The sequence below is a fragment of the Telopea speciosissima genome, chromosome 4 (assembly GCF_018873765.1).
Source record: "Telopea speciosissima isolate NSW1024214 ecotype Mountain lineage chromosome 4, Tspe_v1, whole genome shotgun sequence".
In the NCBI taxonomy this organism is placed as follows: Eukaryota; Viridiplantae; Streptophyta; class Magnoliopsida; order Proteales; family Proteaceae; genus Telopea; species Telopea speciosissima.
In genome coordinates, this window is record NC_057919.1 from 56184778 (window position 1) to 56206953 (window position 22176).

Consider the following 22176-nt stretch of genomic DNA (forward strand, 5'->3'; position numbering starts at 1 on the left):
ATAGTGACAACATAGGATCTGAAAGTTCAAAGGAAACCTCCAATGGGATGGCTTTTATGTTTACATCACAAATGGACTTGCAGTTAATTCTACAGAGACCCCATATACAGCTCAACTGCTAAAAGAACAAGATCAAAAACCTTGAGAATGTACAACTTAAATTCAGATGCAAACCATGTAACATAAAGATTTAGCACCCATGTCCAAGATAGATTTGGCCAGATCTATTAAAAACTACCTTCGTACAGTACTCTTCCACTCTAAAATCTGCAGGGAAGATTTGTTTGAGCTTGAGCCAGAGCTTTACCTCGCCAGAACCAGACGACACAAAAGCATTGATGTTCAACATTTTGTACAACATGTATCTTCCCTGGGTTAACCTCGTCTTCTGCCATTTCACACCAAAGCCCTGATTTTCGGCAAGACTAATAAGCAATGGAAACCATGTTCTTTGGGATTGGAAGAGAAGATTTGGTGTCACAGCAAAGGGAGACTGAACAATTTTTGAGTAGCATGAAATTTTGGAGATGCCTACCTTCAAAAGTTCCAGCCTAATCCATGGATTTCAGAAATCTCGAAAGCTCATCCTAGGGTCCTCCCGTTTTCCACCGGTCCTTCCTCTTCCCCTACTGCCTCCTCTCCCTCTTCCCCTTCCCCTTCCCCTTCCTCTCCCTCCCATGCGTCTGAAGAATGATTTACCATGCTTCATCTCCACAAGAGAATGCAGCAGCTCATCACAAAGAATGCAACCAGCATGCAAAGTAGCCCCGTCACTCAAAGGTGTTGTTTTCTTATTGAAGTCCACTTCTATTATTGTAGAGTCACACTCAGGACAACGTTTGCTTGTTGTTGAAATCCGATGGGCTCCCTGGGGAAGGAAGACAAGGCAGTTGCACATGTTGCAATAAAGCCGCCACTTGGGAGCACTCACTGGATCAAGAACAAGTGTGCCATTGCACTCGGGGCAGGCGCATACTCCTTGAGCTATCATAGAATGCCGGCAAGTTGGGTGTGGGCAGAGAAAGCACGGCATTCCAGCCCCCTTGCCCAATTTTCCCGAGCTTCCTTGCTTGAGGGCACCAAAAAGCGTGTCTATACCTTCAAATGGAGGGTTGTTGTAGCAGTACGGACAGAGAGGGAATGACTTGCCTTCTGGGCCAGCCATGGAGAAGATTAATAGCTCAAAATTGTCCAAAGGGCATACAAGTTCCTTGTAGAGCTGCAGAATTCAACCAATTGATACATTAGATAATTGATCTCAAGAAGAACAAGGGTATTAAAACTTTAAAAGTCATTTTTACCCTGCAGAAGGATGAACAAACAGGAAACCCACGAAAGAAAAAAATAAACATTGTTATTAAACAGATTGAGAAAAATCTATCACTATTTCATTTAGGTTTCTTGCTCAGAGATATTGATGATACAATTGTTTTGCTGCGATAATTACACCTCTCTTGAAAACCTTAGATGATTATTAAGCTAATAACTTTTTTTATTCCTTTTGATTAACAACTAACAACAACAACAAGAAGCTCAGGCTTATCCTAACTTAATGGGGTCCGCTACATGGATCCAAACAAATAAAGTAGGTAAAACTGAGGATTAGACAAAATAAGGGAATGAAGAGAGAGAAAAAGAGGGAAGGAAAATGAGATGGGAAGTGAAAATTGGGAAATGACAAATGAATGATGTGAAAACAAAAGTGAAAGATAAAAGTAAGAGGAAAAAGGCACAGCCCAGCAGGTTAGGAGAATCTCAGCTAAATAGGGTCAGCTACATGGATCCTTGCCCTCCAATAGGCTCTATCCGAGGTCATACCTGGTACATGACCTAGACTATGCATGTCCTTCCTCACAACTTCTCCTATGGTCAATTTTGGCCTGCCCCTCGCTCTTCTAGCTCCTTCAATTGGAATCAAATCACTATTCCTAACTGGAGCGTCCCTAGGCCTCCGTTGAACATGACCATACCACCTCAAACGACTCTCTTGGAGCTTGTCACTGATCGGAGCAACTCCTAACTCAGCTCTAATATGATCATTCCTTACTTTATCCTTCCTTGTTTTGCCACACATCCATCTTAACATCCTCATCTCTGCCACACATAGCTTCGCAATATGACACTTCTTAAACAACTAAAAATTTGTGTACAATATATAAATTAAAACTTATTAGAATTCCCGACCTTTTTCCTAAGCAACTAACATAATAGGGTTTGAGGAAGCGGGTTGAGGGAGAATCAAAGAAAAAAAAGGAAAAAAAAAAAAAGTGGGAAAACTAATGGACCACAAGGCAGGTAATGGCTATCTAGAACAGCAGATCATCAGATTTGGTTCAAGTTCAGGTTGAAGGGCAGAGTTGGTATAAGGAATGATTTAGCAAAATTAGGAGCTAATCCAACGGTAAGATTTAGAGAAATAAATGGATAACCAAAATAGTAAGTTGCTGAAAACAGAAAATCAGATTTAGAAACAACTGAAATTAGCAACTAAAGCAAGAATAGTAAGTAATAACCAAAATAGAAACATGGAAGGTATTTAGTAACCAAGTATTACTAAAAAAGCAAGTGAAACAGAATTTAGAAATTAGCAACTTGTAGGAAAATAGAAACTAAGGTAGTAGTACAGCTGAACAGCACTCAAAGCTAGGCATCAAACAAGGAACCAATGGATTAAACTGAAGAGTGTATCGGCAGTAAAATAACCAGGTCTAAAACTAAGAATAAAACTGACAATGGATAGAGATCTAAATAGCAGCTCAACAGATGAAACAGAAACTGTAAGTCGCAGCTGCAATGATGAAGAATAATCAGAATCTGACCGTTAGTGAATGGAAAAGAAGAAGAAAATAGAATTATAGAAGGGAAAAGAAGGAAAAGTTAGGCCCCTCATCTAACTGTGGAGAAGAATTCCATCAACTCCAGCCTTGGCAACTCACCAAGGTTTCCCTACTGCATCCCACAGTAGAGCAGTTATGAATCCCACAAAAGCATGCTCTGAGTCACAGAACTCAAACAAGCTCAAGGCTAAATTGTTACTCAAATCGTTGGAGTGGGTATGATCCCCTCATCTTTATTTATAACTTCATGGAAGTAAGCAAAATAGGAAACCCCTTATGTGTGGAAGAAGGAATCCTTTACAACCTAAGTTCTCTCTACAAAATAAAAACTCTTCTAGAACTTGGCAAAATAGAAACTAGCACCTAATCCCGTATAGGACTCAAATTCCTCATATTTGGGGTTATAGAATCCCAATAATACTAAGACCATGGCCCATATAAACCCATTGGACACTGAGAAATGAACATATTGGTCCAGTCCAATGGCCTGGTTTGCTGCTGGCCTTCTTGTTCTTCTGAACTGCATCAGCAGGGTTAGATACACATAGTAGTACTGTTCTACCAAATCCAAAACGGCGAAAAAGTAAAATTAAATAGCAATTAGCAAAGATGAAAGCCAGAGGGAAAAAGAAATTGAAAATGGTTGCAGAAAAAAGATACGGCAAACAAGCACCAACAGAACCAAAACCTATGAACAATCAAGTCAAAATAAAAATGGACTGGTCTTGCACTCAGAAGGAGCTACAAGATACTAACTGGTTGTCCTATAGAGACTGTTGGAGATTCATTTTGTCAGACAATTTCAAAGGTTTTATTTATTTGTTTACTTGTTTTTTTCGGGAGTGGGGTGTGGGGGACTCCAAAGGGTTCAAAAACTCCATTTTTTTAGTAACATTCTATTATGACTTTATGAGCATCACTAACAACAAAAAAAAATTCATTTGGCTACATAGAGCATTAAATATGATTGAAATGCCAACTCTGGAAGGATATTTTAGTGGCTGCAAACTATAAGTGCAAAAGTCAACAAAAGGTGTGTCATGAAATCAAACGTGAATACCCCCAACTATTCAATTATGAGTTTGGACAGAACAGTCCCAAGAAATATTTGGTTGTTACAGCAGAGATTCCTTCATGAGACAGATCAACAGATATTATTGTATCAACTTCACAGGGGCCAGCATAAAGAATTTTGTTTGTCATGATATCCCCCGAGAGGGAGGGGGGGGGGGAGACATGAAAAAACAGGAGGAATACAACCAAAGGAACTGTTTTATTAGAACACAACAAATAGCTATTGAAAATAGAGGACAAATTATCTGGATACTTGAATAAATTTAATTTTAGAGGTAAATGGTGAATTCACACCCACCCTTTTCATTCTGTATCTGGGTAGCACAAAAGGGGCCAGTATGTAGAGCACAGAAATTATTTGCAAGGGAATACATTACCTTAATGATGCCATTCTGAGGAACATAGTAGACCTCCTCACATGTGCCACAGTATAGGCGCGATGGTTGGGTGGAGATGTACTTCATGTACCGGAGACATTTCCCACACTTGCTTAGTAAACGCCCTGAATCTGCTAATGGAGAGAACTGTGCTTCAAATAATGCATCCATGCTTTCAATCTGTACTAAAAGAAAAGTAAACATAAAAGTTAATGCTTCTTGAAGGGAAAGGAATACAGTTTGAAGATATGAAAGGGCAGACTGCTGAAAGTTGGGCATAAACAGACACCATATCTGATCAACTCAGATTAGTGAGGACATGCAAACGAAATATTTATTGCTTGGTACTGTTAAATGTGCATGCTGGCATTTCATACTTGTACATTTAGTTATGACATTAAAAATGGGGAGGAAAGCATCGGCAACTCAAAGTAAGGGTTACTATCCCTTCCAAATAATTACATATGCAATAGTTAGAGATTAAAAAAAAAAGAAGAGGATAATATAACACCAACAACCATAGTTGACCCATCAACAGGCTTCTGAAAACATAACAAAAACTGCAGAGAGGGAAGCTGATGGAGATAAATCAGAAAAAAAGGCTTATTAAATAAGCCTTGGGTCGGGTTTCATTTGTGTTGGGCCTTCGATCCACGGGGTTTTCACTGTATATGCCACATTAATGGGCCTAAAATATGGGTAGGATATAGGAATATGAGATTCATTGGTTAGTTAAGTTGTGGGGTCTTCTATAAGTTTTTTTTTTTTTTTTATTGTTAAGCTTTTGGGATGATTTTATTTTAAGCTAAACTGACTCTTCATTTCTTATTGGCTTGATGATGTAATAGATTAGTTTGGACCTTTCTTGTTGGTTAGATAATGGAAGCTCTTATTTCCTATTGGGTGAATGATGTAAGCACTCTCTTTAGCCAATCACAGGCTTTTAGAGAAACTATAAATATATGCAATGGCCATAGGCCTTTTTTTTTTTTTTTGGTGAATGAGTATATTACCGATACCCAGAAGGGAGCCGGAAGGGAAAAAGGGGGGGGGGGAATATACAAAGAAACAGGGGGGGAGAGAGAATCAGGCCACCCTAGAAGGGGTGGGCCGCAAGAGAGAGAGGTCTAAACCCCAGGTAACAACAATGTGACTGTTCCTTGGGGTATCTATAAAGGATCGCTGAGGTAAGGTGCCAAGCTTAGAGAAGACATCAAAAGAGATGTCCTTCCAAATCCAGTCAATGGATTTAGATTTGGAAGTCCATCTCCTAAGATTCCTCTCCATCCAAATGTGATGGATGGTCGAGCCAAAAACCAACTTGCCAACAGGGTGCTGCCTTTGAAGGTCGAACTTAACCAGAGGCATTCTCTATCAAAAGGAAGATGTCTTCTGCTGCGATGCCAAATGGATAGAAGGGCTTTTTTCCAGATGGAAGAGGAAAAGGTGCAAGCAAAGAAAAGGTGGGCAGTGTCCTCAAAACCATTCCAGCAGAAAATGCAGTGGGGGGGGGGGGGGGGGACAGGGATGTTATGGTGAAGGAGGAAAGCTTGGGTTGGGAGGCAGAGGGTAAGAGATCTCCAGGTCGTAAGGCTATGGCGAGGGATGAGGCCTTTGAACCAGACTAGGTTGTGCCAGGGAACGGGGGGTCTAGGGTTGCGAGCAAAGTTCCAAGCTGAGCTGTAGGTAAAGAGGCCAGTGGGGGAAGGAAGCCAGACAACCTTATCTTCGAGAGTAGGGGGGGTAGGGGCTAGAGGAGGGAGAGAGGGCCAGATCTGAGAGAGGGTAGGGGTAGGAGGGGAAGGGGGCATCCAAGAACCATGAGAGATGATGAAGGATAAGGGGGCAGATTTGGGAATGCCAGAGGAGTAGATCGCTCTAGGACCAAAAACATTGTAAAGAATACCAAGGGGGTGCCAAGGGTCAAGCCAAAGAGAGGTCCTGGAACCATCAACAATGACCGAAGATGTGGCTCTAAGGGCGAGAGGGCGGAGGAGAAGAATTTTGAACCAAACCCAGGAGGAGTCCGAGTGGATGGGGACAGTCCAGATGGAGTCCTCTTTAAGGAGACGGGAATAGACCCAGTTGACCTAGATGGAGTCATGCCTGGAAGCGATTTTCCAGATGAGCTTAAGGATTCCCGCAGTATTGGAGTCCCTGATGCGGTGAATGCCTAAGCCTCCTTCCGTCTTAGGAAGGCAGATGGATTTCCAGCTAAGAGGGTGCAGGAATTTAGAGGCTTCTTTCCCTTTCCCGAGGAATGCATAGAAAAGGTTCTCCATGGATCTAATAGTGGCTTTGGGAATGCCAAAAATTCCACACCAGTATGTGTAGGAAGATTGAAGAATCGATCTGATGCATTCAAGCCGACCTGAATAGGAGAGAAGTTTGCCTTTCCAAAGTTGGAGGCGCTTGCGGATATTGTCAAGCATGGGGGTGCAGTGATACACCCACCAGGGTATTCTGGTCTTTTGGGGTTTATTTTTATAATGAAATCTGGAACAATGGGAGAATGATTTGTGCCAATGTGACATAGGCCAGCTTTATTTATAATAGAATAGAGGAACATTCCAGAATAGAGTACAAAACCAAAATTCCCTTATGACAGTTCTACCCTTGTACCCATATTACAACACTCCCCTTAAAGTTGATGCATATATATCTATCATGCCCAACTTGCTAACAATAGGAACAAATAACATAGGACTCAAGCCTTTGGTAAGAACATTTGCAAGCTGATCAACTGAAGGAACGAAAATAATGCACATCTGACCACTCTCCAGTTTCTCCTTGATAAAGTGACAATCTATCTCCACATGCTTTGTTCGATCATGATGAACAGGATTATGAGCGATGTTGAATGCGAATTTGCTATCAGAGTACAACCGCATAGGCATCTCAACCTCAATTCCAAGATCTTACAACAAACCTTAGAGCCAAAAGGCCTCACATATACCCAAAGCCATAGCCCGAAGCTCGGCCTCTGCACTAGAACGAGCCACAACAGTTTGCTTCTTGCTCCTCCAGGTGACAAGATTCCCCCTAACATAAGTGCAGTAGCCAGAAGTAGAACCCCTGTCATTAGGTGATCTAGCCCAATCTGCATCGGTATATGTTTCAATTTTCATGTGACCATAGGGAGAAATAGAAATCCCTTTTCCTGGTGCAGCTTTCAAGTACCTCAAAATTCTATAGTTAACATCCAAGTGTGTAGAATAGGGGTCATGGCGTCATGCATGTACTGGCTTACCAGACTTATTGCAAAGGAAATGTCTGGACGAGTGTGAGAAAAGTAAATCAAACGTCCTACTAGTCGTTGGTACTGCTTCCTATTCACAGGTTCTCCTTCCATTAGCGGAAGGTGACAATTAGATTCAACAGGGGTGTCTGCTGGCTTGCATCCCAACATACCTGTCTCAGCCTACAGATCCAAGGTGTACTTTCTTTGAGATAATGAGATTCCTTTGTTAGAGTAGGCAACCTCTACACCCAAGAAGTACCTAAGCATCCCCAGGTCTTTGATCTCAAATTTAGTGCCCAGAATTTTTTTTCAAAGAATCAATCTCCTCCTGGCTGCTCCCAGTGATGACTATATCATCTACATATACAATCAACATAGTCACATGTTTGGTAGTCCTCCTAATGAATAGAGTGTGATCTGCATTGCTGTACTTGAACCCAATGGAGACCATAGCTTTAAGAAACCTACCAAACCATGCTCAGGGAGACTGCTTCAACCCATAAAGAGCTCGATTGAGCTTACACACCTTTCCTTGAGTCTTTGGAGAATCAAATCCTAGTGGAATATCCATGTAGACCTCCTCAGTCAACTCACCATGCAAGAATGCATTTTTTAAATCAAGTTGAAATAAGTTCCATCCTTGATTTACTGCATAAGATAGGAGAACCCTCACAGTGTTCATCTTAGCTACTGGAGCAAATGTCTCCTAATAGTCAATTCCGTTCGTCTAGGTGAAGCCTTTAGCAACCAGCCTGGCTTTGTATCGTTCATTGCTCCCATCAGCCTTGTGTTTAACTGCAAACACCAATTTACACCCTACAGCTCTCTTTCCTGGTGGAAGCTGAACCAAATGCCATATGTTATTTTTATCAAGGGCTCTCATCACTTCCTTCATAGCTTCTTTCCAATCAGAGTGTGCTACTGCCTCCTGCTAAGAGTTAGGAAGAGAAACAGAAGATAAGGAAGCTAGAAAGATCTGAAGAGTAGGAGATAATGAGTCATAAGAAACAACATTTGAAATGGGGTGCTGAGTACAACTACGTTTACCTTTCCGAGTAGCAATAGGAAGGTCAAGAGTAGGATCATAATCAAAAGAAGGAACAAATGGAACCTTACCAGAGGGTTCAGAACCTGGAACCGTTGCAGTCAATTTTAGAGGAAAAATGGTAGTAGGCCTGTTCTGGTCGAGCTTTTCTTTCCTGTCATATGTCAGAAGTGACTTATCTCCCTGAGCCTTTTTTCCATTACCTGGCTGATTACTTGGCTGAATAATGGGTTCAGTGGGCATAGTAGAGGACACAGGAGTCTCCCCTAAATAGAAATCTCACCTTGTTGTTGTTCCTGACTAGTAACCCCATCCTCAAGAACATCCTCATCTTCCCAAGGCAGATCTATGAGAATTTGAAGGACCTCTTCCTGATGAACAGACTCCCCCTGAAGAGGGACAGGGTAAAGGGAACATTTTCCTGAAAAATAACATCCATGGAAACAAAAAGTTTCTGAAAAGAAAGATGGTAACATTAATAGCCTTTTTGGGTAGCTGGGTATCCCAAAAAAAATACACCAAAGACCCTTGGGATCTAATTTCCCATGCACATGATGATTCTGAACAAAAGCAACACAACCAAAAACCTTAGGTGGAACAAGGAAAGTGATACTACCTAGAAGAGTTTCAATGGGGCTCTTATTATTTAGGACACGAGATGGCATCCTATTAACAAGAAAGGCTGCCGTGGTGATAGCATCTCCCCAAAAATGAACAGGGAAATTCATAGCAAACATTAAAGACCGAGCAACCTCTAGAAGATGACGATTTTTTCCCTCTGCCACTCCGTTTTGAAGTGGAGTATCGACACAGGAAGTCTGGTGGAGTATCGACACAGAAAGTCTAGTGAACAATCCCATGGGCAGAAAAATAAGACTGAAATGCCCCAACCATATATTCAGTGCTATTATCAGACCTTAGAATTCTGATTTTAGCATCAAACTGTGTTGAAACCATATTATGAAAATGCTAAAAATAGAAAACACATCACTCTTCTAATGCATTAAATAAACCCAAGTTGTTCTACTAAAACAATCAATAAAAGTCACAAACCAACAAAAACCAGAAGAAGAAACCACACGGGCAGGGGCCTACACATCAAAATGAATTAAACTAAAAGGAATTGAACTTCGATAATCCGACACTGGGTATGTAGATCAGGTTTGCTTTGCAAGAATGCAAGCCTCACAATGGAAATTGTTCAAATTACAATCTTTAGAAAAACTAGGAAATAAGCTAGTAAGAGTTCTTAGTGGTGGGTGTCCTAATCGACGATGCCACGTATGTAAATCAGCAAGTGCTTCGGATCCAAACCCTGGGAGAGAAGCCACAGTAGATAATGCAGTAGGAGGCTGCTCTAGCAAGTACAGGCCACTTTCCATCTTACCACATGCAATGGTACAGCCCGTTTCCAAGTCCTGAAATACACAGTGAGAAAGAAAGAAAGTCACTTTACAATTGAGCTCACGTGTAATGCTACTAATGGATAACAGATTAGTAGAAAAATGTGGGACATGAAGAACAAAAGATAACGAAAGGGAAGTTGAACAATTTATAACTCCCTTGCCAGATATAGGAGAAAAAGATCCATTAGCAACTCGAACTTCATTATTACCAGCTAATGGATAACACTGAGAAAAGTGTTTGGGAGAACTTGTCATGTGGTTGGTAGTCCCAGAGTCAATAATCCAAGAATTGGATTTGATAGAGGAGCTCTGACCACAAAACAGAATACTTGTAGAAGAACTGGCAGAGGAAGGAGTAGTAGTGGCAAAGGCAACACTAGCATGGGCCGAAGGTGTTGAAGTAGTAGATTCCACTCTTGACATCAAACTCCATAGGTGGCTCATCTCATCAGTAGAGAGAGGTGTACTAGTTGTACTAGAAGAATCATCCTCAGAGATGGACTGATGAGCAGCACTTCCTCTAGATTTGGGCGGACCACCCCCACGGGACTCAGGTGGACGGCCATGAAGCTTCCAACAACGATCCTTGGTGTGACACTCTTTCCCATAGTAGTCAAACTTAATAGGAGAACCACGATTCTAAATAGTAGGAGAAGCCGCAGAGGAAGTCAAAGCCCCTTTAGAGGGAGCCGTATAAAAGGCAGCATGCTCCACAGGAGGAGGATGTACCGTAGCCTCACGTCGGCTTTCCTCAGAAGCAATAATTGCATACTCCTGGGCAAGGGTTGGGAAGGGATCCCTAGTCAAGACATGGGCACGAATGGGATCATACTCCATGTTCAGTCCGGCCAAAAAATCATACACCCAAAGCTTTTTTTCCCATTGGTGGTAAGCAATAGTGTCAGCCTGACACATAGCAGTAAACTTCCCATAGAAATCCAAAGTTTGCCAGATACCTCTCATGGCATTGTAGTACAGGATAAAAGTAAGATCCTTTTGTTCCATTTTATGTATCTTCCGATGGAGTTCATAGCACTGGGCATCATTACCAACCTTAGAGCAGGTTTCTTTGACAACACTCCAGACATCGGCAGCAATCTCCACTAACAGATAACTCTGAGAAATCACAGGATCAATGGAACTGAGAAAAGACATCACCAGGCACTCATCGAGATCCCATTTATCCTGAGCCTTCGGCAGCAGTGGGACGAATAGTTGTACCCATCAAATGGCCTTTCAAACCAAGGGAACCAATGGCAAGCAAGACAGACCTCGACCACATGAGGTAATTATTGCAATCCAGTTTAACAGAGTTAGTCTGGAAACTAGGAAAATCCTTCTCACGATGCACAGAGGTTCCCCCTTGTCCCAAAGAGATGGCAAAATTTTCATCGTCAGACATGGTTGCAAAAAAGGGAAAAAATATCCCAAATCTTCACTCAACAAAGCAGCACTTAAAAAAATCTCCAAAAGAAAAGGAGATTTAAGGCATAGGTGAAGGCAAAGAGCCCTTGGTGGGATACACTCACCACCAGGGGAAGCCGAAAGAGGTAGGCAGGGAAGGGGACCCCTGCGGCTTAGGCTGTAGAGGCGGAAAAAGGTGGGAGGGGAAAAAACGGAAGGAAAAAAAAGAAGAAAGGGTGTAGTAGTTTCGCGAGAAGAGAGAGAGAAGGCGGAAGGGTTGGTGGAGGTGGGAAGCGGAAGTGGTGCTGCTGCTGCTGCTACGGTAGTGGTATTGCGATGGGGTGAGAGGCGGCTGCGTCTGTTTTCTTAGTCTCACGCATGATCAAAAAACTTAGGTCGATTTTCCCTTGTTCTGGATACCATGATGAAATCTGGAACAATGGGAGAATGACTTGTGTCAATGTGACACAGGCCAGCTTTATTTATAATAGAATAGAGTACAAGACCAAAGTACCCTTATGACAGTTCTAACCTTGTACCCATATTACAACATTTTATGTGTAGCTGACTCTCTTAATAGAGTCGGCAATAGTAGGGTTATTTGTGTCCTATGTAATTTGTTCTTTCATTATAAATGAGAGGCTTGGGGTGATCATAAGATCATTCAAGCATTACATCTCTAATTGTTCTACTAACAGTAATCATTATTCTCATTATAGGCCTCTGTCATATTTGATAAGCCAATCATTCTCCAGCATGTCTCTTCTCAACTATAATCTTATATTGTTCCATACATGAGGTTGAGGGCAAATAATCCGTAAAACTTATATAGGCTATGTACAACTTATATGGGTACAGTTTTGGCGGGCAAGGGATTGGTAGATTTATTTCTCAACTCTGGTGCGAGGATGATGCATTGAAAGACATTCTCCAAGATACTAAATTTTATTTTATTTTATTTTTTTGGGGGGTGGAGGGGGAGTGGGGTGGGGTTGGGTTGAGAGGGATCTTTTCCACATCCAAAGAAGCAACATATTTCAATACCCAACTATATTATTGTACTATCTTCATCTAAATATATTACCCAATTATTGCAAAACTTTATTTCCATTTTGCCATGAATGCAAAGGCTGTAAATCCTTCTTGATTTATATAAATAAATTTATCTAGAAGAGGCCCATCAACCACCTAGTTATCCACCAACGATATAGTCCTGACTCCTGATGCCATTTAATTCTTCTCCATTTTCTATCTTATTGTCTCAATTCCTCTCTATCGCTCTTTTTCCTGCTTTTTTTTTAAAAGGGTGGGTATTCCTTCTATTTGCTTCTCAATCAAGTTGTTATCCATCCAAAAGTTCAACTGATCAAGGAGTCAGTACCTGATGCAGATAATCTGATATAATATCTGAAGAGCCACATGCTCACCAAATCCAAGTTGGTATCCAAAACATTGTAAACAGCCAGAATAGTAGTACTGCAGCATACCACAACTCAAAGAAGAGGAACAATTATGTCTACTTCAAGAGAAAAATCACAGACATACCTGGAAAGGTTTAAGCTTAATTTGCCTAATGCAGAATTAAGGGTGTATTCAAGGAGGAATAAAGGCCACAAACAGGCCCACACTTAGACCTAAAACTTAAGTGTTTAAACCAGCCCACGATAGGCCATTACGTAAGTTTTAAGCCAGGCCCATTTATGGCCCATATGTTGGTTATCACTTAAGCCCCAGAGAGAGCTTCTTAGTAGCCATTGGCCAGTTTGGTTGGGATAGTTCTTTTTTGGATGAATAAAAATTTCATTACCAAAGGAAAGAAAAAAAGGGGGGGGCGGGGGGAGAGAGGGAACAAACCAGCACGAGCCAAAAACAAAGCCTTACCAAAAAAGGTCAGGACAAGCAAAAGAGAGGAAGAGCCCCAACAAAATCAGCGAACTAAAGAAAGGGAAAAATACATGGTCTTCAGGAATCAGGGGACAACCAAAGCCAACCTTGACGAAGACACTCTAACCCGGATCCATAGGCTCATGGCAGAGGGCATGGTCTGTGATGTCCAAGCTTAGAGGCAAAATCTTTCCTGAACAGGGCAGGGCGTAGGCGATGTAGGGAGGGATTTTTGGGAAAGGAGGGGAGCTGGGGTTATGACGACGAAAGACAAGGGTGGCAAAAAGGATCTGGCCCATGAGGCCCATCAGGGTTAATCAAAGAAGATTGGGAGGTGGGCCGGGCTAGAGAGGGAGTAGGGACCACAGGGATAGTGTTAGAGGGATTCACCAAAGGGGTTGCGGTACGAGAGGGAGACGATGGGGAGAAGGACGATCGAGGGCCCAAAAAGGACTTGGTTAGACTTTTGATAAAGTGGGTAATCCCCAGGTTCAATGGCGTTGTTATAGGAGAAGTCAGAGGAGAAAGAGCAGGACCAGAGGAAGGGGAAGGGGGTTGGACAGTTTGATGAGAAACAGAGAAGACTGACAAAGGATGGCGACAAGTCGATTTGGAGGGGAGATGAGGATCAGAGGCCGATTCATCGGGAGATAGGATAGCAGCATCGTTCCAAAGACCCAAGGATAAGAGAATGGCGTATCGATTTGGACCAGCGGTAGCCGATAGAGGGATCAACGGACTAGAGGGAGGAGGACCTCGGAGGGAGCCTGAAGCCGGGAGCTCTTTGCGATGGGAACGGCCGTATCTACTTGTTCTCCGGCTATGGCCTAGATTAAAAATCTCGTTTTTTTCGGTGTTTCTGTCTAACCGAAATTTGAGATACCGAAATTTCATCAAAATTTCGTCGAAATATGGTATTTTTTCTATGAGTTTTTCTTGGTCATTTGTGGGTGTAAAATGCCAAATTGACCGAGATTTCCGAAATTTCCAAAACGAGATGACTGAAATTTCAAAAATTTCACCAATTTTTTTGAAATATTGCAATTTTTTCAATTCAATGTTGCATTTCATTTGGACTCAACCGAAATACTCGAAATATTTGAAATTTCGACCGAAACGAAACGAGATTTTGGACTATGGTCAAGGTTAGGTCCACGGGAAGCAGAGTCTGCCAGAATGGTTTGAGGCGATGGATAAATAGAGTGGCCAGAGTCTTTTGCCGTAGGGTCCTTTGACGCAAGCTATGTAGGATCGACTTCGCACACAACATTGGTAGGGTATTTGTGAGTAGAGTCTTCATTGCACACAGCAGTAGTAGCAGGGGACTTGGGAGTACAGGCTTTGGTGAGATGACCAAACACCATGCAAACGAAACACTGGGGCGGAAGCCTTTCAAAGTGAATATTCTGATGGAAAACCTTCATCATCCACGACAATGACTGAGGATGCAGGGAGAGCATCGGCAGAGACCACAACATAGATCCAAGCAAATGATAGCCTATCCATCTTTTTGGTTCTCTTATCGGAGTAAAGGGGTTTGCCGATGACTGAGCCGACGATGCTAAGATCCTTTTCACAACAGAAGTGGAGAGGAAGACATGGTAGCGTGATCCACAAAGGTATGGAGTGGAAATCAACCTTGTTAAGTTGCAGTTGGTGATCCCATTGTCGTAGGAAGATAGGATTTTTCCCCACATGCCAAGGGCCACCTTCAAGGGCTTTCAGTTTATCATCTTTAGAAAATTTGAAAATGAAAACTCCATTTTCTAAGAGGTAAGTATTCATGGTCCCTTGGGTTAACCATTGCTTTGTTAGAAACGACTTCACAATACTGAAGGAAAGTCTGCATCCAAGAAAGTGTCCTACCAAGCAGTTCATCCATTTAGTGATTTCAGAGTCAAGAAGCCCAAACGGGCAGAGGCCAACAATTTTATCACCAACAATGGAAGGTGGGACGAAGTGGAGAGGGTGACCCTCCCTAGCAGAAGGAAGACCAGGCCTGAAAAGAGAGTCCCAAGTTTTTACACTGAAGTCGGGGAGGGAGGGGGGAGAGTTGGAGAAGAGATTTGGAGGGGTGGGGGGTGGGGGGTGGGGGAGGGAGGAACCGACAGGCAGGGCCGCCGGAGAGAGGTTAGACATGGCGGAAGGATTTCACATGGCATAGTTATCAAGGCATCGCCAAGGCATCCAATCTCCTTGGTTGCCTTGGGCATCTAAGCGGAGGCGCCTGGCCACCTTGATTTTAGACCCTTCCCAATGCCATGGTCGCCTTGCCGCCTTGATAATTATGTTGGTTGCACAATTCTATTGCTACAAGTTATTTAGCACCAAAAGTTCTTTAGTTTCTAAATTTTGTTACTTGCTACTTAGTGGTATAGTAGACAAGTAGTTATTTCTATTTTATTTACTTAAGGCTGAACCCTGATGTAATCCAATCGTAATAGGGCAAGGAATTCCCAATTAAGATTGGATTACATAAGGGTTCAGCATTAAGTCCTTACCTTTTTGCACTTATCATGGACGATATAACCATAATTATCAAGGCGTCGCCTTCCAGACACCTTGGTCGCCTTGCTGCCATGGCGGTGTCGCCTTGCTTTTTTGACCCTCTAAAATGCCATGGTCGCCTTCCCGCTTTGATAACTATGGATATAACCAAGAACATTCAAGACATGGTCCCATGGCGTATGCTCTTCACCAATGATTTTGGTTTTGGTGGATGAGACAAAAGAAGGGATTAACTCTAAGTTAGAACTTTGGACATCAACCTTGGAAACAAGAGGCTTTAAGATTAGTAGAACAAAGGCAGAGTATACGATGTGTAATTTTAGTCACACTATGATGGATACTGATATGGTAGGAATTGAGGAGAGAGAGATACCGCAAAGTGACTATTTTAGATATATGAGGTCAATCATTAATAAAGAAGGTGATATAGAAGATGATGTTTTACAAAGAATTAAAGTGGGATGGATGAAGTGGAGAAGTACGTCCGGAGTGTTGTGTGACCAACGTATTCCTTTAAAGCTTAAAGGAAAGTTCTATAGGACTGTTGTTCGACCGACCATGATGTATGGGGCAGAATGTTGGGCAGTTAAGAAGTGTCATACTCATAAGCTTTGTGTAGCGAAGATGAGGCAGTTAAGATAGATGTGTGGAAAAACAAGGAAGGATAAAGTACGGAATGAACATATAAGAGCGGACTTGGGAGTTTCCCCGATCAGTGACAAGCTCCGAGAGAGGCATTTAAGGTGGTATGGTCATATCCAAAGGAGGCCTAGGGACACCCTAGTAAGGAGTGATATGATCCCGATGAAGGGGTTAAAAGAGCTAGGGGTAGACCTAAAATGACCATAGGAGAAGTGGTGAGGAAGGACATGCATAGTCTAAGTCTTGTATCAAGTATGACCTCGAACAGAGCCTATTGGAGGGTAAGAATCCATGTCGCAGACTTTAGTTAGCTGAGATTCTCCCGACTTGTTGGGCTGTGCCTCTTGCCTCTTACTATCTTCCATCATTAATCTTTCATGTTTTTTATTTATTTCCCCTCTTTCATTTTCTTTTTTCCTTTTTCATTTCTCATCTCTTTCCCCATACCTCTTTTCCCATCTTTTCTCTCCCTTTTTGGTTAGAACTTTGTTTTGTTTGGATCCATGTAGCCGACCCCATTAAGTTGGGATAAGGCTGAGTTTGTTGTTGTAGTTGTTGTTCTATTTCCGTGTAGTAGCTTTGGATCTCATTCTAGAAGATCTTAAATAGATTGGCAACCAAGTAACCCTTCCCCACGCATCAGGGGTTACAATTCTTGTAATAGTGTGATTGCTATTATAAATAAAAGAAGGGGGGGGGCATGTTGGCCACGATTTTGGATCAACATTATGCTCTCTTTGAGTTGTTGCTGTGGTAATTCAGTTGCAGGCTTTAGGTGTGATTCTGATGAATTTCATGCTATGAACAATGTGTCCACAGCCTCTTTATTTATAATTAGAGATCATTACAATAAAGGAAATAAATTCCTAGTTAAATCACATGTGCAACATGTGCATAATGAACCTGGACACTTTAATGTATCTGGGTCCGGGTCCGGGTCATCCGTGAACATTCAACACTCCCCCTCAAGTTGGTGCATATATATCATGCATGCCCAACTTGCTAATTACAGAAGAAAAAGACTTATAACAAAGACTTTTGGTAAGGACATCTGCTAGTTGATCACTGGACTAAACAAATGGAACACATACAACTCCTTGCTCCAGCTTTTCTTTGATGAAATGCTTATCAACCTCCACATGTTTGGTACGGTCATGCTGGACTGGGTTGTGTGCTATACTAATGGCAGATTTGCTGTCACAGTAGAGACGAATGGGAAGAGTTGTGGGAAGGTATAGGTCCTATAGAAGACCTTTTAACTATAGTATCTCACAAACTCCATGTGTCATGACCCTGAATTCAGCTTCAGCACTTGATCGAGCAACAACAGATTGCTGCTTGCTCCTCCAAGTGACTAAGTTCCCTCCAACAAGGTACAATACCCTGATGTAGACCTCCTATCATCAGGGCAACCAGCCCAATCAGCATCCGTATATGCTTCTACTCGAGTATGGTTGTGAGGAGAATACAAAATTCCTTTTCCAGGTGAAGACTTCAAGTACCTCAAGATTTTGTAATCAGCTTCCAAATGAGAAGAGTGAGGGTCATACATATATTGACTGACCAAGCTCACAGCAAATGCTATGTCCAGTTGGGTATGAGATAAGTATATCAAGCAACCAACTAATCTCAGGTAGCTGCCTTTATCAACTGGATCTCCTTCCTTGCTCTTCATATGGGTGTTAGGCTCCAATGGTGTGTCTGCAGGCTTACATCCTAGCATTCCCGTTTCACTGAGCAGATCAAGGGTATATTTTCATTGAGACTGAGAGATGCCATGTGCTGAGTGGGCAACCTCAATTCCCAAGAAATATCTAAGTCTCCCTAGATCTTTTACTTCAAATTCAGTCCCCAAGTACTTCTTTAACTTCTTCACTTCTTCAGTATCACTTCCAGTGATCACAACGTCATCAACATAGACAATCAACACTGTGACATGCTGCCCCACTTTCTTTATAAATAATGTGTGATCAACATTACTCTGCTTGTAGCCGTTTGACACCATAGCTTTGTGAAATCTCCCAAACCAAGCTATTGGTGATTGCTTCAAGCCATACAATGCTTTCTTCAGATGACAAACTTTTCCCTTAGTCTTTGAAGTAGCAAACCCAGGTGGAATCTCCATGTAGACTTCCACCTCAAGATCACCATGGAGGAAGGCATTCTTCACGTCTAGTTGTTGAAGTTCCCAGTCTAGATTAACGGCACAGGAAGGAGATTATTACTCTAACTGTATTCATCTTTCCAACTGGGGCGAATGTTTCCTGGTAATCAATGTTGTGGGTTTGTGTGAACCCTTTTGCAACTAATCTGGCCTTGTACCTCTCAACAGCCCCATCTGCCTTCTGCTTAATGACAAAACCCATTTGCAGCCAACCGGTTTCTTCCCAGGTGGAAGAGATGTCAATTCCCAGGTTTTGTTCTTTCCCAAAGCATCCATCTCCTCATTCATTGCTTCTTTCCACTTCTGTTTGACAATAGCCCCCTGACAAGAGTTAGGAATAGAAGCAGAGGATAGGTAGGAAACAAATGCTTGAAGGGAAGGAGATAGAGAATCATAAGACACAAAATTAGAGATGGGATGTTGAGTACAATGCCTTTTAGGTTTCCTAATAGCAATAGGTAAATCAAGACTAGGACCATAGATAGGCTAACCAGAGTTTGGAGCAGGTTAGTAGAACTTGGAGTCGGTAGTACAGGTGGAGGTAGGTCAGTAGTGGTAGTCTTTTTGTGCCATGTTCCTCTGGCAAATGTTTCATTGAAGGAAGGATATTTTCCAATCTCCCCCTGATCCTATTCCTGCCCAGTGATCCCTTCTTGAAGCTTTATTTCTATAGATGATTCTTCAATAGTTGGAATCTCAATCTCCAATGGCTCAATGAGAGCAGAAACCTCTTCACTCCTAGGCTCCCCCTGAAGAGGTGTAGTGGGTGAAAAATAGGCCTTAGATTCACGGAAAACAACATACATTGTAACAAGCATCTACCGTGTGGGGAGGATGTTAACACTTATAGCCCTTCTAAGTGGCAGAATACCTTAAGAAAGCTCACCGTAGACCTCGAGGATCAAGTTTACCGATGTAGTGATGATTGCGTGCAAAAACAACACACCCAAACACCTTTGGAGGTACAATAAAGGATGAATTACCCAAAATGACTTCAAGAGGGCAGCAAGCATCCAAGACCTGAGTAGGTAGTCGATTAATGAGATAGGAGGTAGCAAGCACAGCATCTCCCCAAAACCTTAGAGGGACATTCATGGTAAACATGAGGGAGTGAGCAACCTCCAAGAGATAGCGGTTTTTTCGCTCAGTAACACCATTTTGTACCGGTGTGTCAACACACAAGGGCTGATGTATAATCCCATGAGTGTCAAAGTGGGTCCGAAGACAGCCATTAATGTGCCCCTTCCCATTATCAGTGCGGACAATCTTCACTCGGGCAGCAAATTGATTTTCCACCATTTTATGGAATAATTGGAAGCAAGTAAATACATCACTCTTCTGATTCATCAAATAAACCCATGTGGTCCGACTAAAGCAATCAATGAAAGTAACAAACCAACGAAACCCAGATGTAGACACACAATGGGCAGGGCCCCACACATCCGAATGAATCAAACCAAAAGGAACTAAACTTCTTTTGTTAGAAATAGGAAAAGTAGCTCTAGTTTGTTTAGCAAATATGCAAGCATCACAACTAATATTGTTTGGATAATCTTTTAACCAAAGAGGGAAATAAAGTAGTTAAAACCCCAAGTGAGGGATGGGCAAGACATCGACGCCATTTATTAAGTTCATCAAGGGTAGAATCTGGAGTGCCAGAAGGAGAGATGTGTGAAGTCAAAGTAGAATTTGCAGAAGAGGATCCGGCAAGCACAAAGAGACCACCAACTACCTTACCATCCAATCATACGTCCCGAGTCCAAGTCCTGAAACAGGCAATGAGAAGGAAAGAAGGTTACTTTGCAGTTCGAGTCCTAGGTGAGACTACTAATGGACAATAGATTAGTAAACAATTTCGGGACATGTAAAATAGAGGAAATATGCATAGAAGGTAAGCACTGTATAGTCTCTTTTTCAGAAATAGGAGAAAGGGATCCATCAGCAACACGAACTTTGGAATTACCAGATAAAGGAGAATAAGTTTAAAAAAAAAAAATGGAAGGAGAACTTGTCATGTGATCTGTTGCTCCAGAGTCAATTACCCAAGAAGTGGAACCGACGGAAGAACAAGTACCACTAAAAGAAATAACTGAACCAGAATTTTCAGGCATGGAAACGGCAGAGGCAGCCGTAGAAGAAGTGAAGGAAGCATTAGTGTCCAGTTGGCTCATCAAAGTACGAAGGTGTTGCATCTTGTCCTGGGAAAGAGGCCCGGTCTGATAAGAAAAATGATCATCAGAAACAGCTTGGTTTGCCCGGGCAGAACAGTTTGAACCACGTCCCCGAGTATCAGTAGGACGCCCATGGAGCTTCCAGCAATGGCCCTTGGTATGACGTTCTCTGCCACAGTAGTCACTCTTGACCGAAGGGCGATCATTGCTTATACGATCAGTCCCAGTACCACGGGCAGAATTCCCTCGGACACCAAACTAAGAACCAAAAAGAAGAGCAGATCGTTCTTGGGTAACAGGTTAAATCATTGCTGTCTGGCGTTCATCTTCAGCAGCAACCAGAGAATACGCTTGTTCAAGAGAGGGAAGAGGATCTCGACTTAGGACGGAGGCCCGGATCTGATCAAACTCAATGTTGAGACCAGCGAGAAAATAAAAAACACACAAGTCCTCCTCCCATTTCTGAAAAACAGTAGTATCCGCATCACAAGTAGCAGTAAAGGTCCTATAAAAGTCTAGTTGTTGCCACATGGTACACAACTTGGAATAATACTGGGAAAGAGTCAACTCCAATTGCTTGGTCTAAAGGATTTTTTGGCGAAGCTCATACCTAGCAGCAGCATTGCCAATCTTAGAGTAAGTGTCCTTGGCTGTTTTCCAAATCTTCGCAGCCGCATCAAGAAGAAGATAACGCCCGACGATTTCTTGTTCCATAGAGTTCACCAAATAGGACATGACAAGAAAGTTAGACGTCACCCACTTGTCCTGGGTAGCACCAGCATCAGTTGGTTTGGCCTACCGATCCAGTAATATAGCCAGAAAGGCCACGAAAACCGATAGCGAATAGGCAGAAGCAAGAAAACAATAAGTAACTGCTACCATTTAATTTAATGGAGCTAGTTTAGAACAGAAGGAAATCACGCTGAGTCATGCCTTCGTGTCCAGATGTGGCAGTGGTAATGTCAGAATCTCCTGGCATGATGGCTGGTTAAAGAACCCGAACAATAAATCACCAGGAAGGGTAAAAAAAATCCGGACAAATGCTTAAAGCATATGGATCAGAAACACCCCTTGGTGGGAGTCAACTCACCACCACCACAACAACAACAACAAACTCAGTCTTATCCCAACTTAATGCGGTTGGCTACATGGATCCAAACACAACAAAAGAAAACTAAGTTCTAATAGGGGATGCAATATGAAAGAAGAAATGAAAACTGAGGAAAGATGCAATATGACACTACATACAAAATGGAAAGTGGAAAATGACGAGTGAAAGATGAAAGATCGTAAGAGGAAAGAAGCCCAACCCAACATCACAAGGACAATCTCTGCTAAATGGGGTCTGCTATCTAGATCCTTGCCCTCTAATAGGCCCTATCCGAAGTCATACTAGGTACAAGACCTAGGCTATGCATGTCCT

General features: G+C 42.3%; 1 protein-coding gene across 1 annotated transcript in view; it reads right to left on the reverse strand.

Annotated features, from left to right (window-relative positions):
• Positions 1 to 418: 418 nt before the first annotated feature.
• LOC122658766 (DNA topoisomerase 3-beta) overlaps positions 419 to 22176 on the reverse strand; it is a 94728-nt gene continuing 72970 nt past the window's right edge. The window contains exons 12-13 of the mRNA XM_043853872.1: positions 4289 to 4468; positions 419 to 1219 (exon numbers count right to left, since the gene is read on the reverse strand). Of these exons, the coding sequence (XP_043709807.1) occupies positions 566 to 1219; positions 4289 to 4468 (834 nt within the window). The 3' untranslated portion in view covers positions 419 to 565. The remainder of the gene's footprint in view (positions 1220 to 4288; positions 4469 to 22176) is intronic.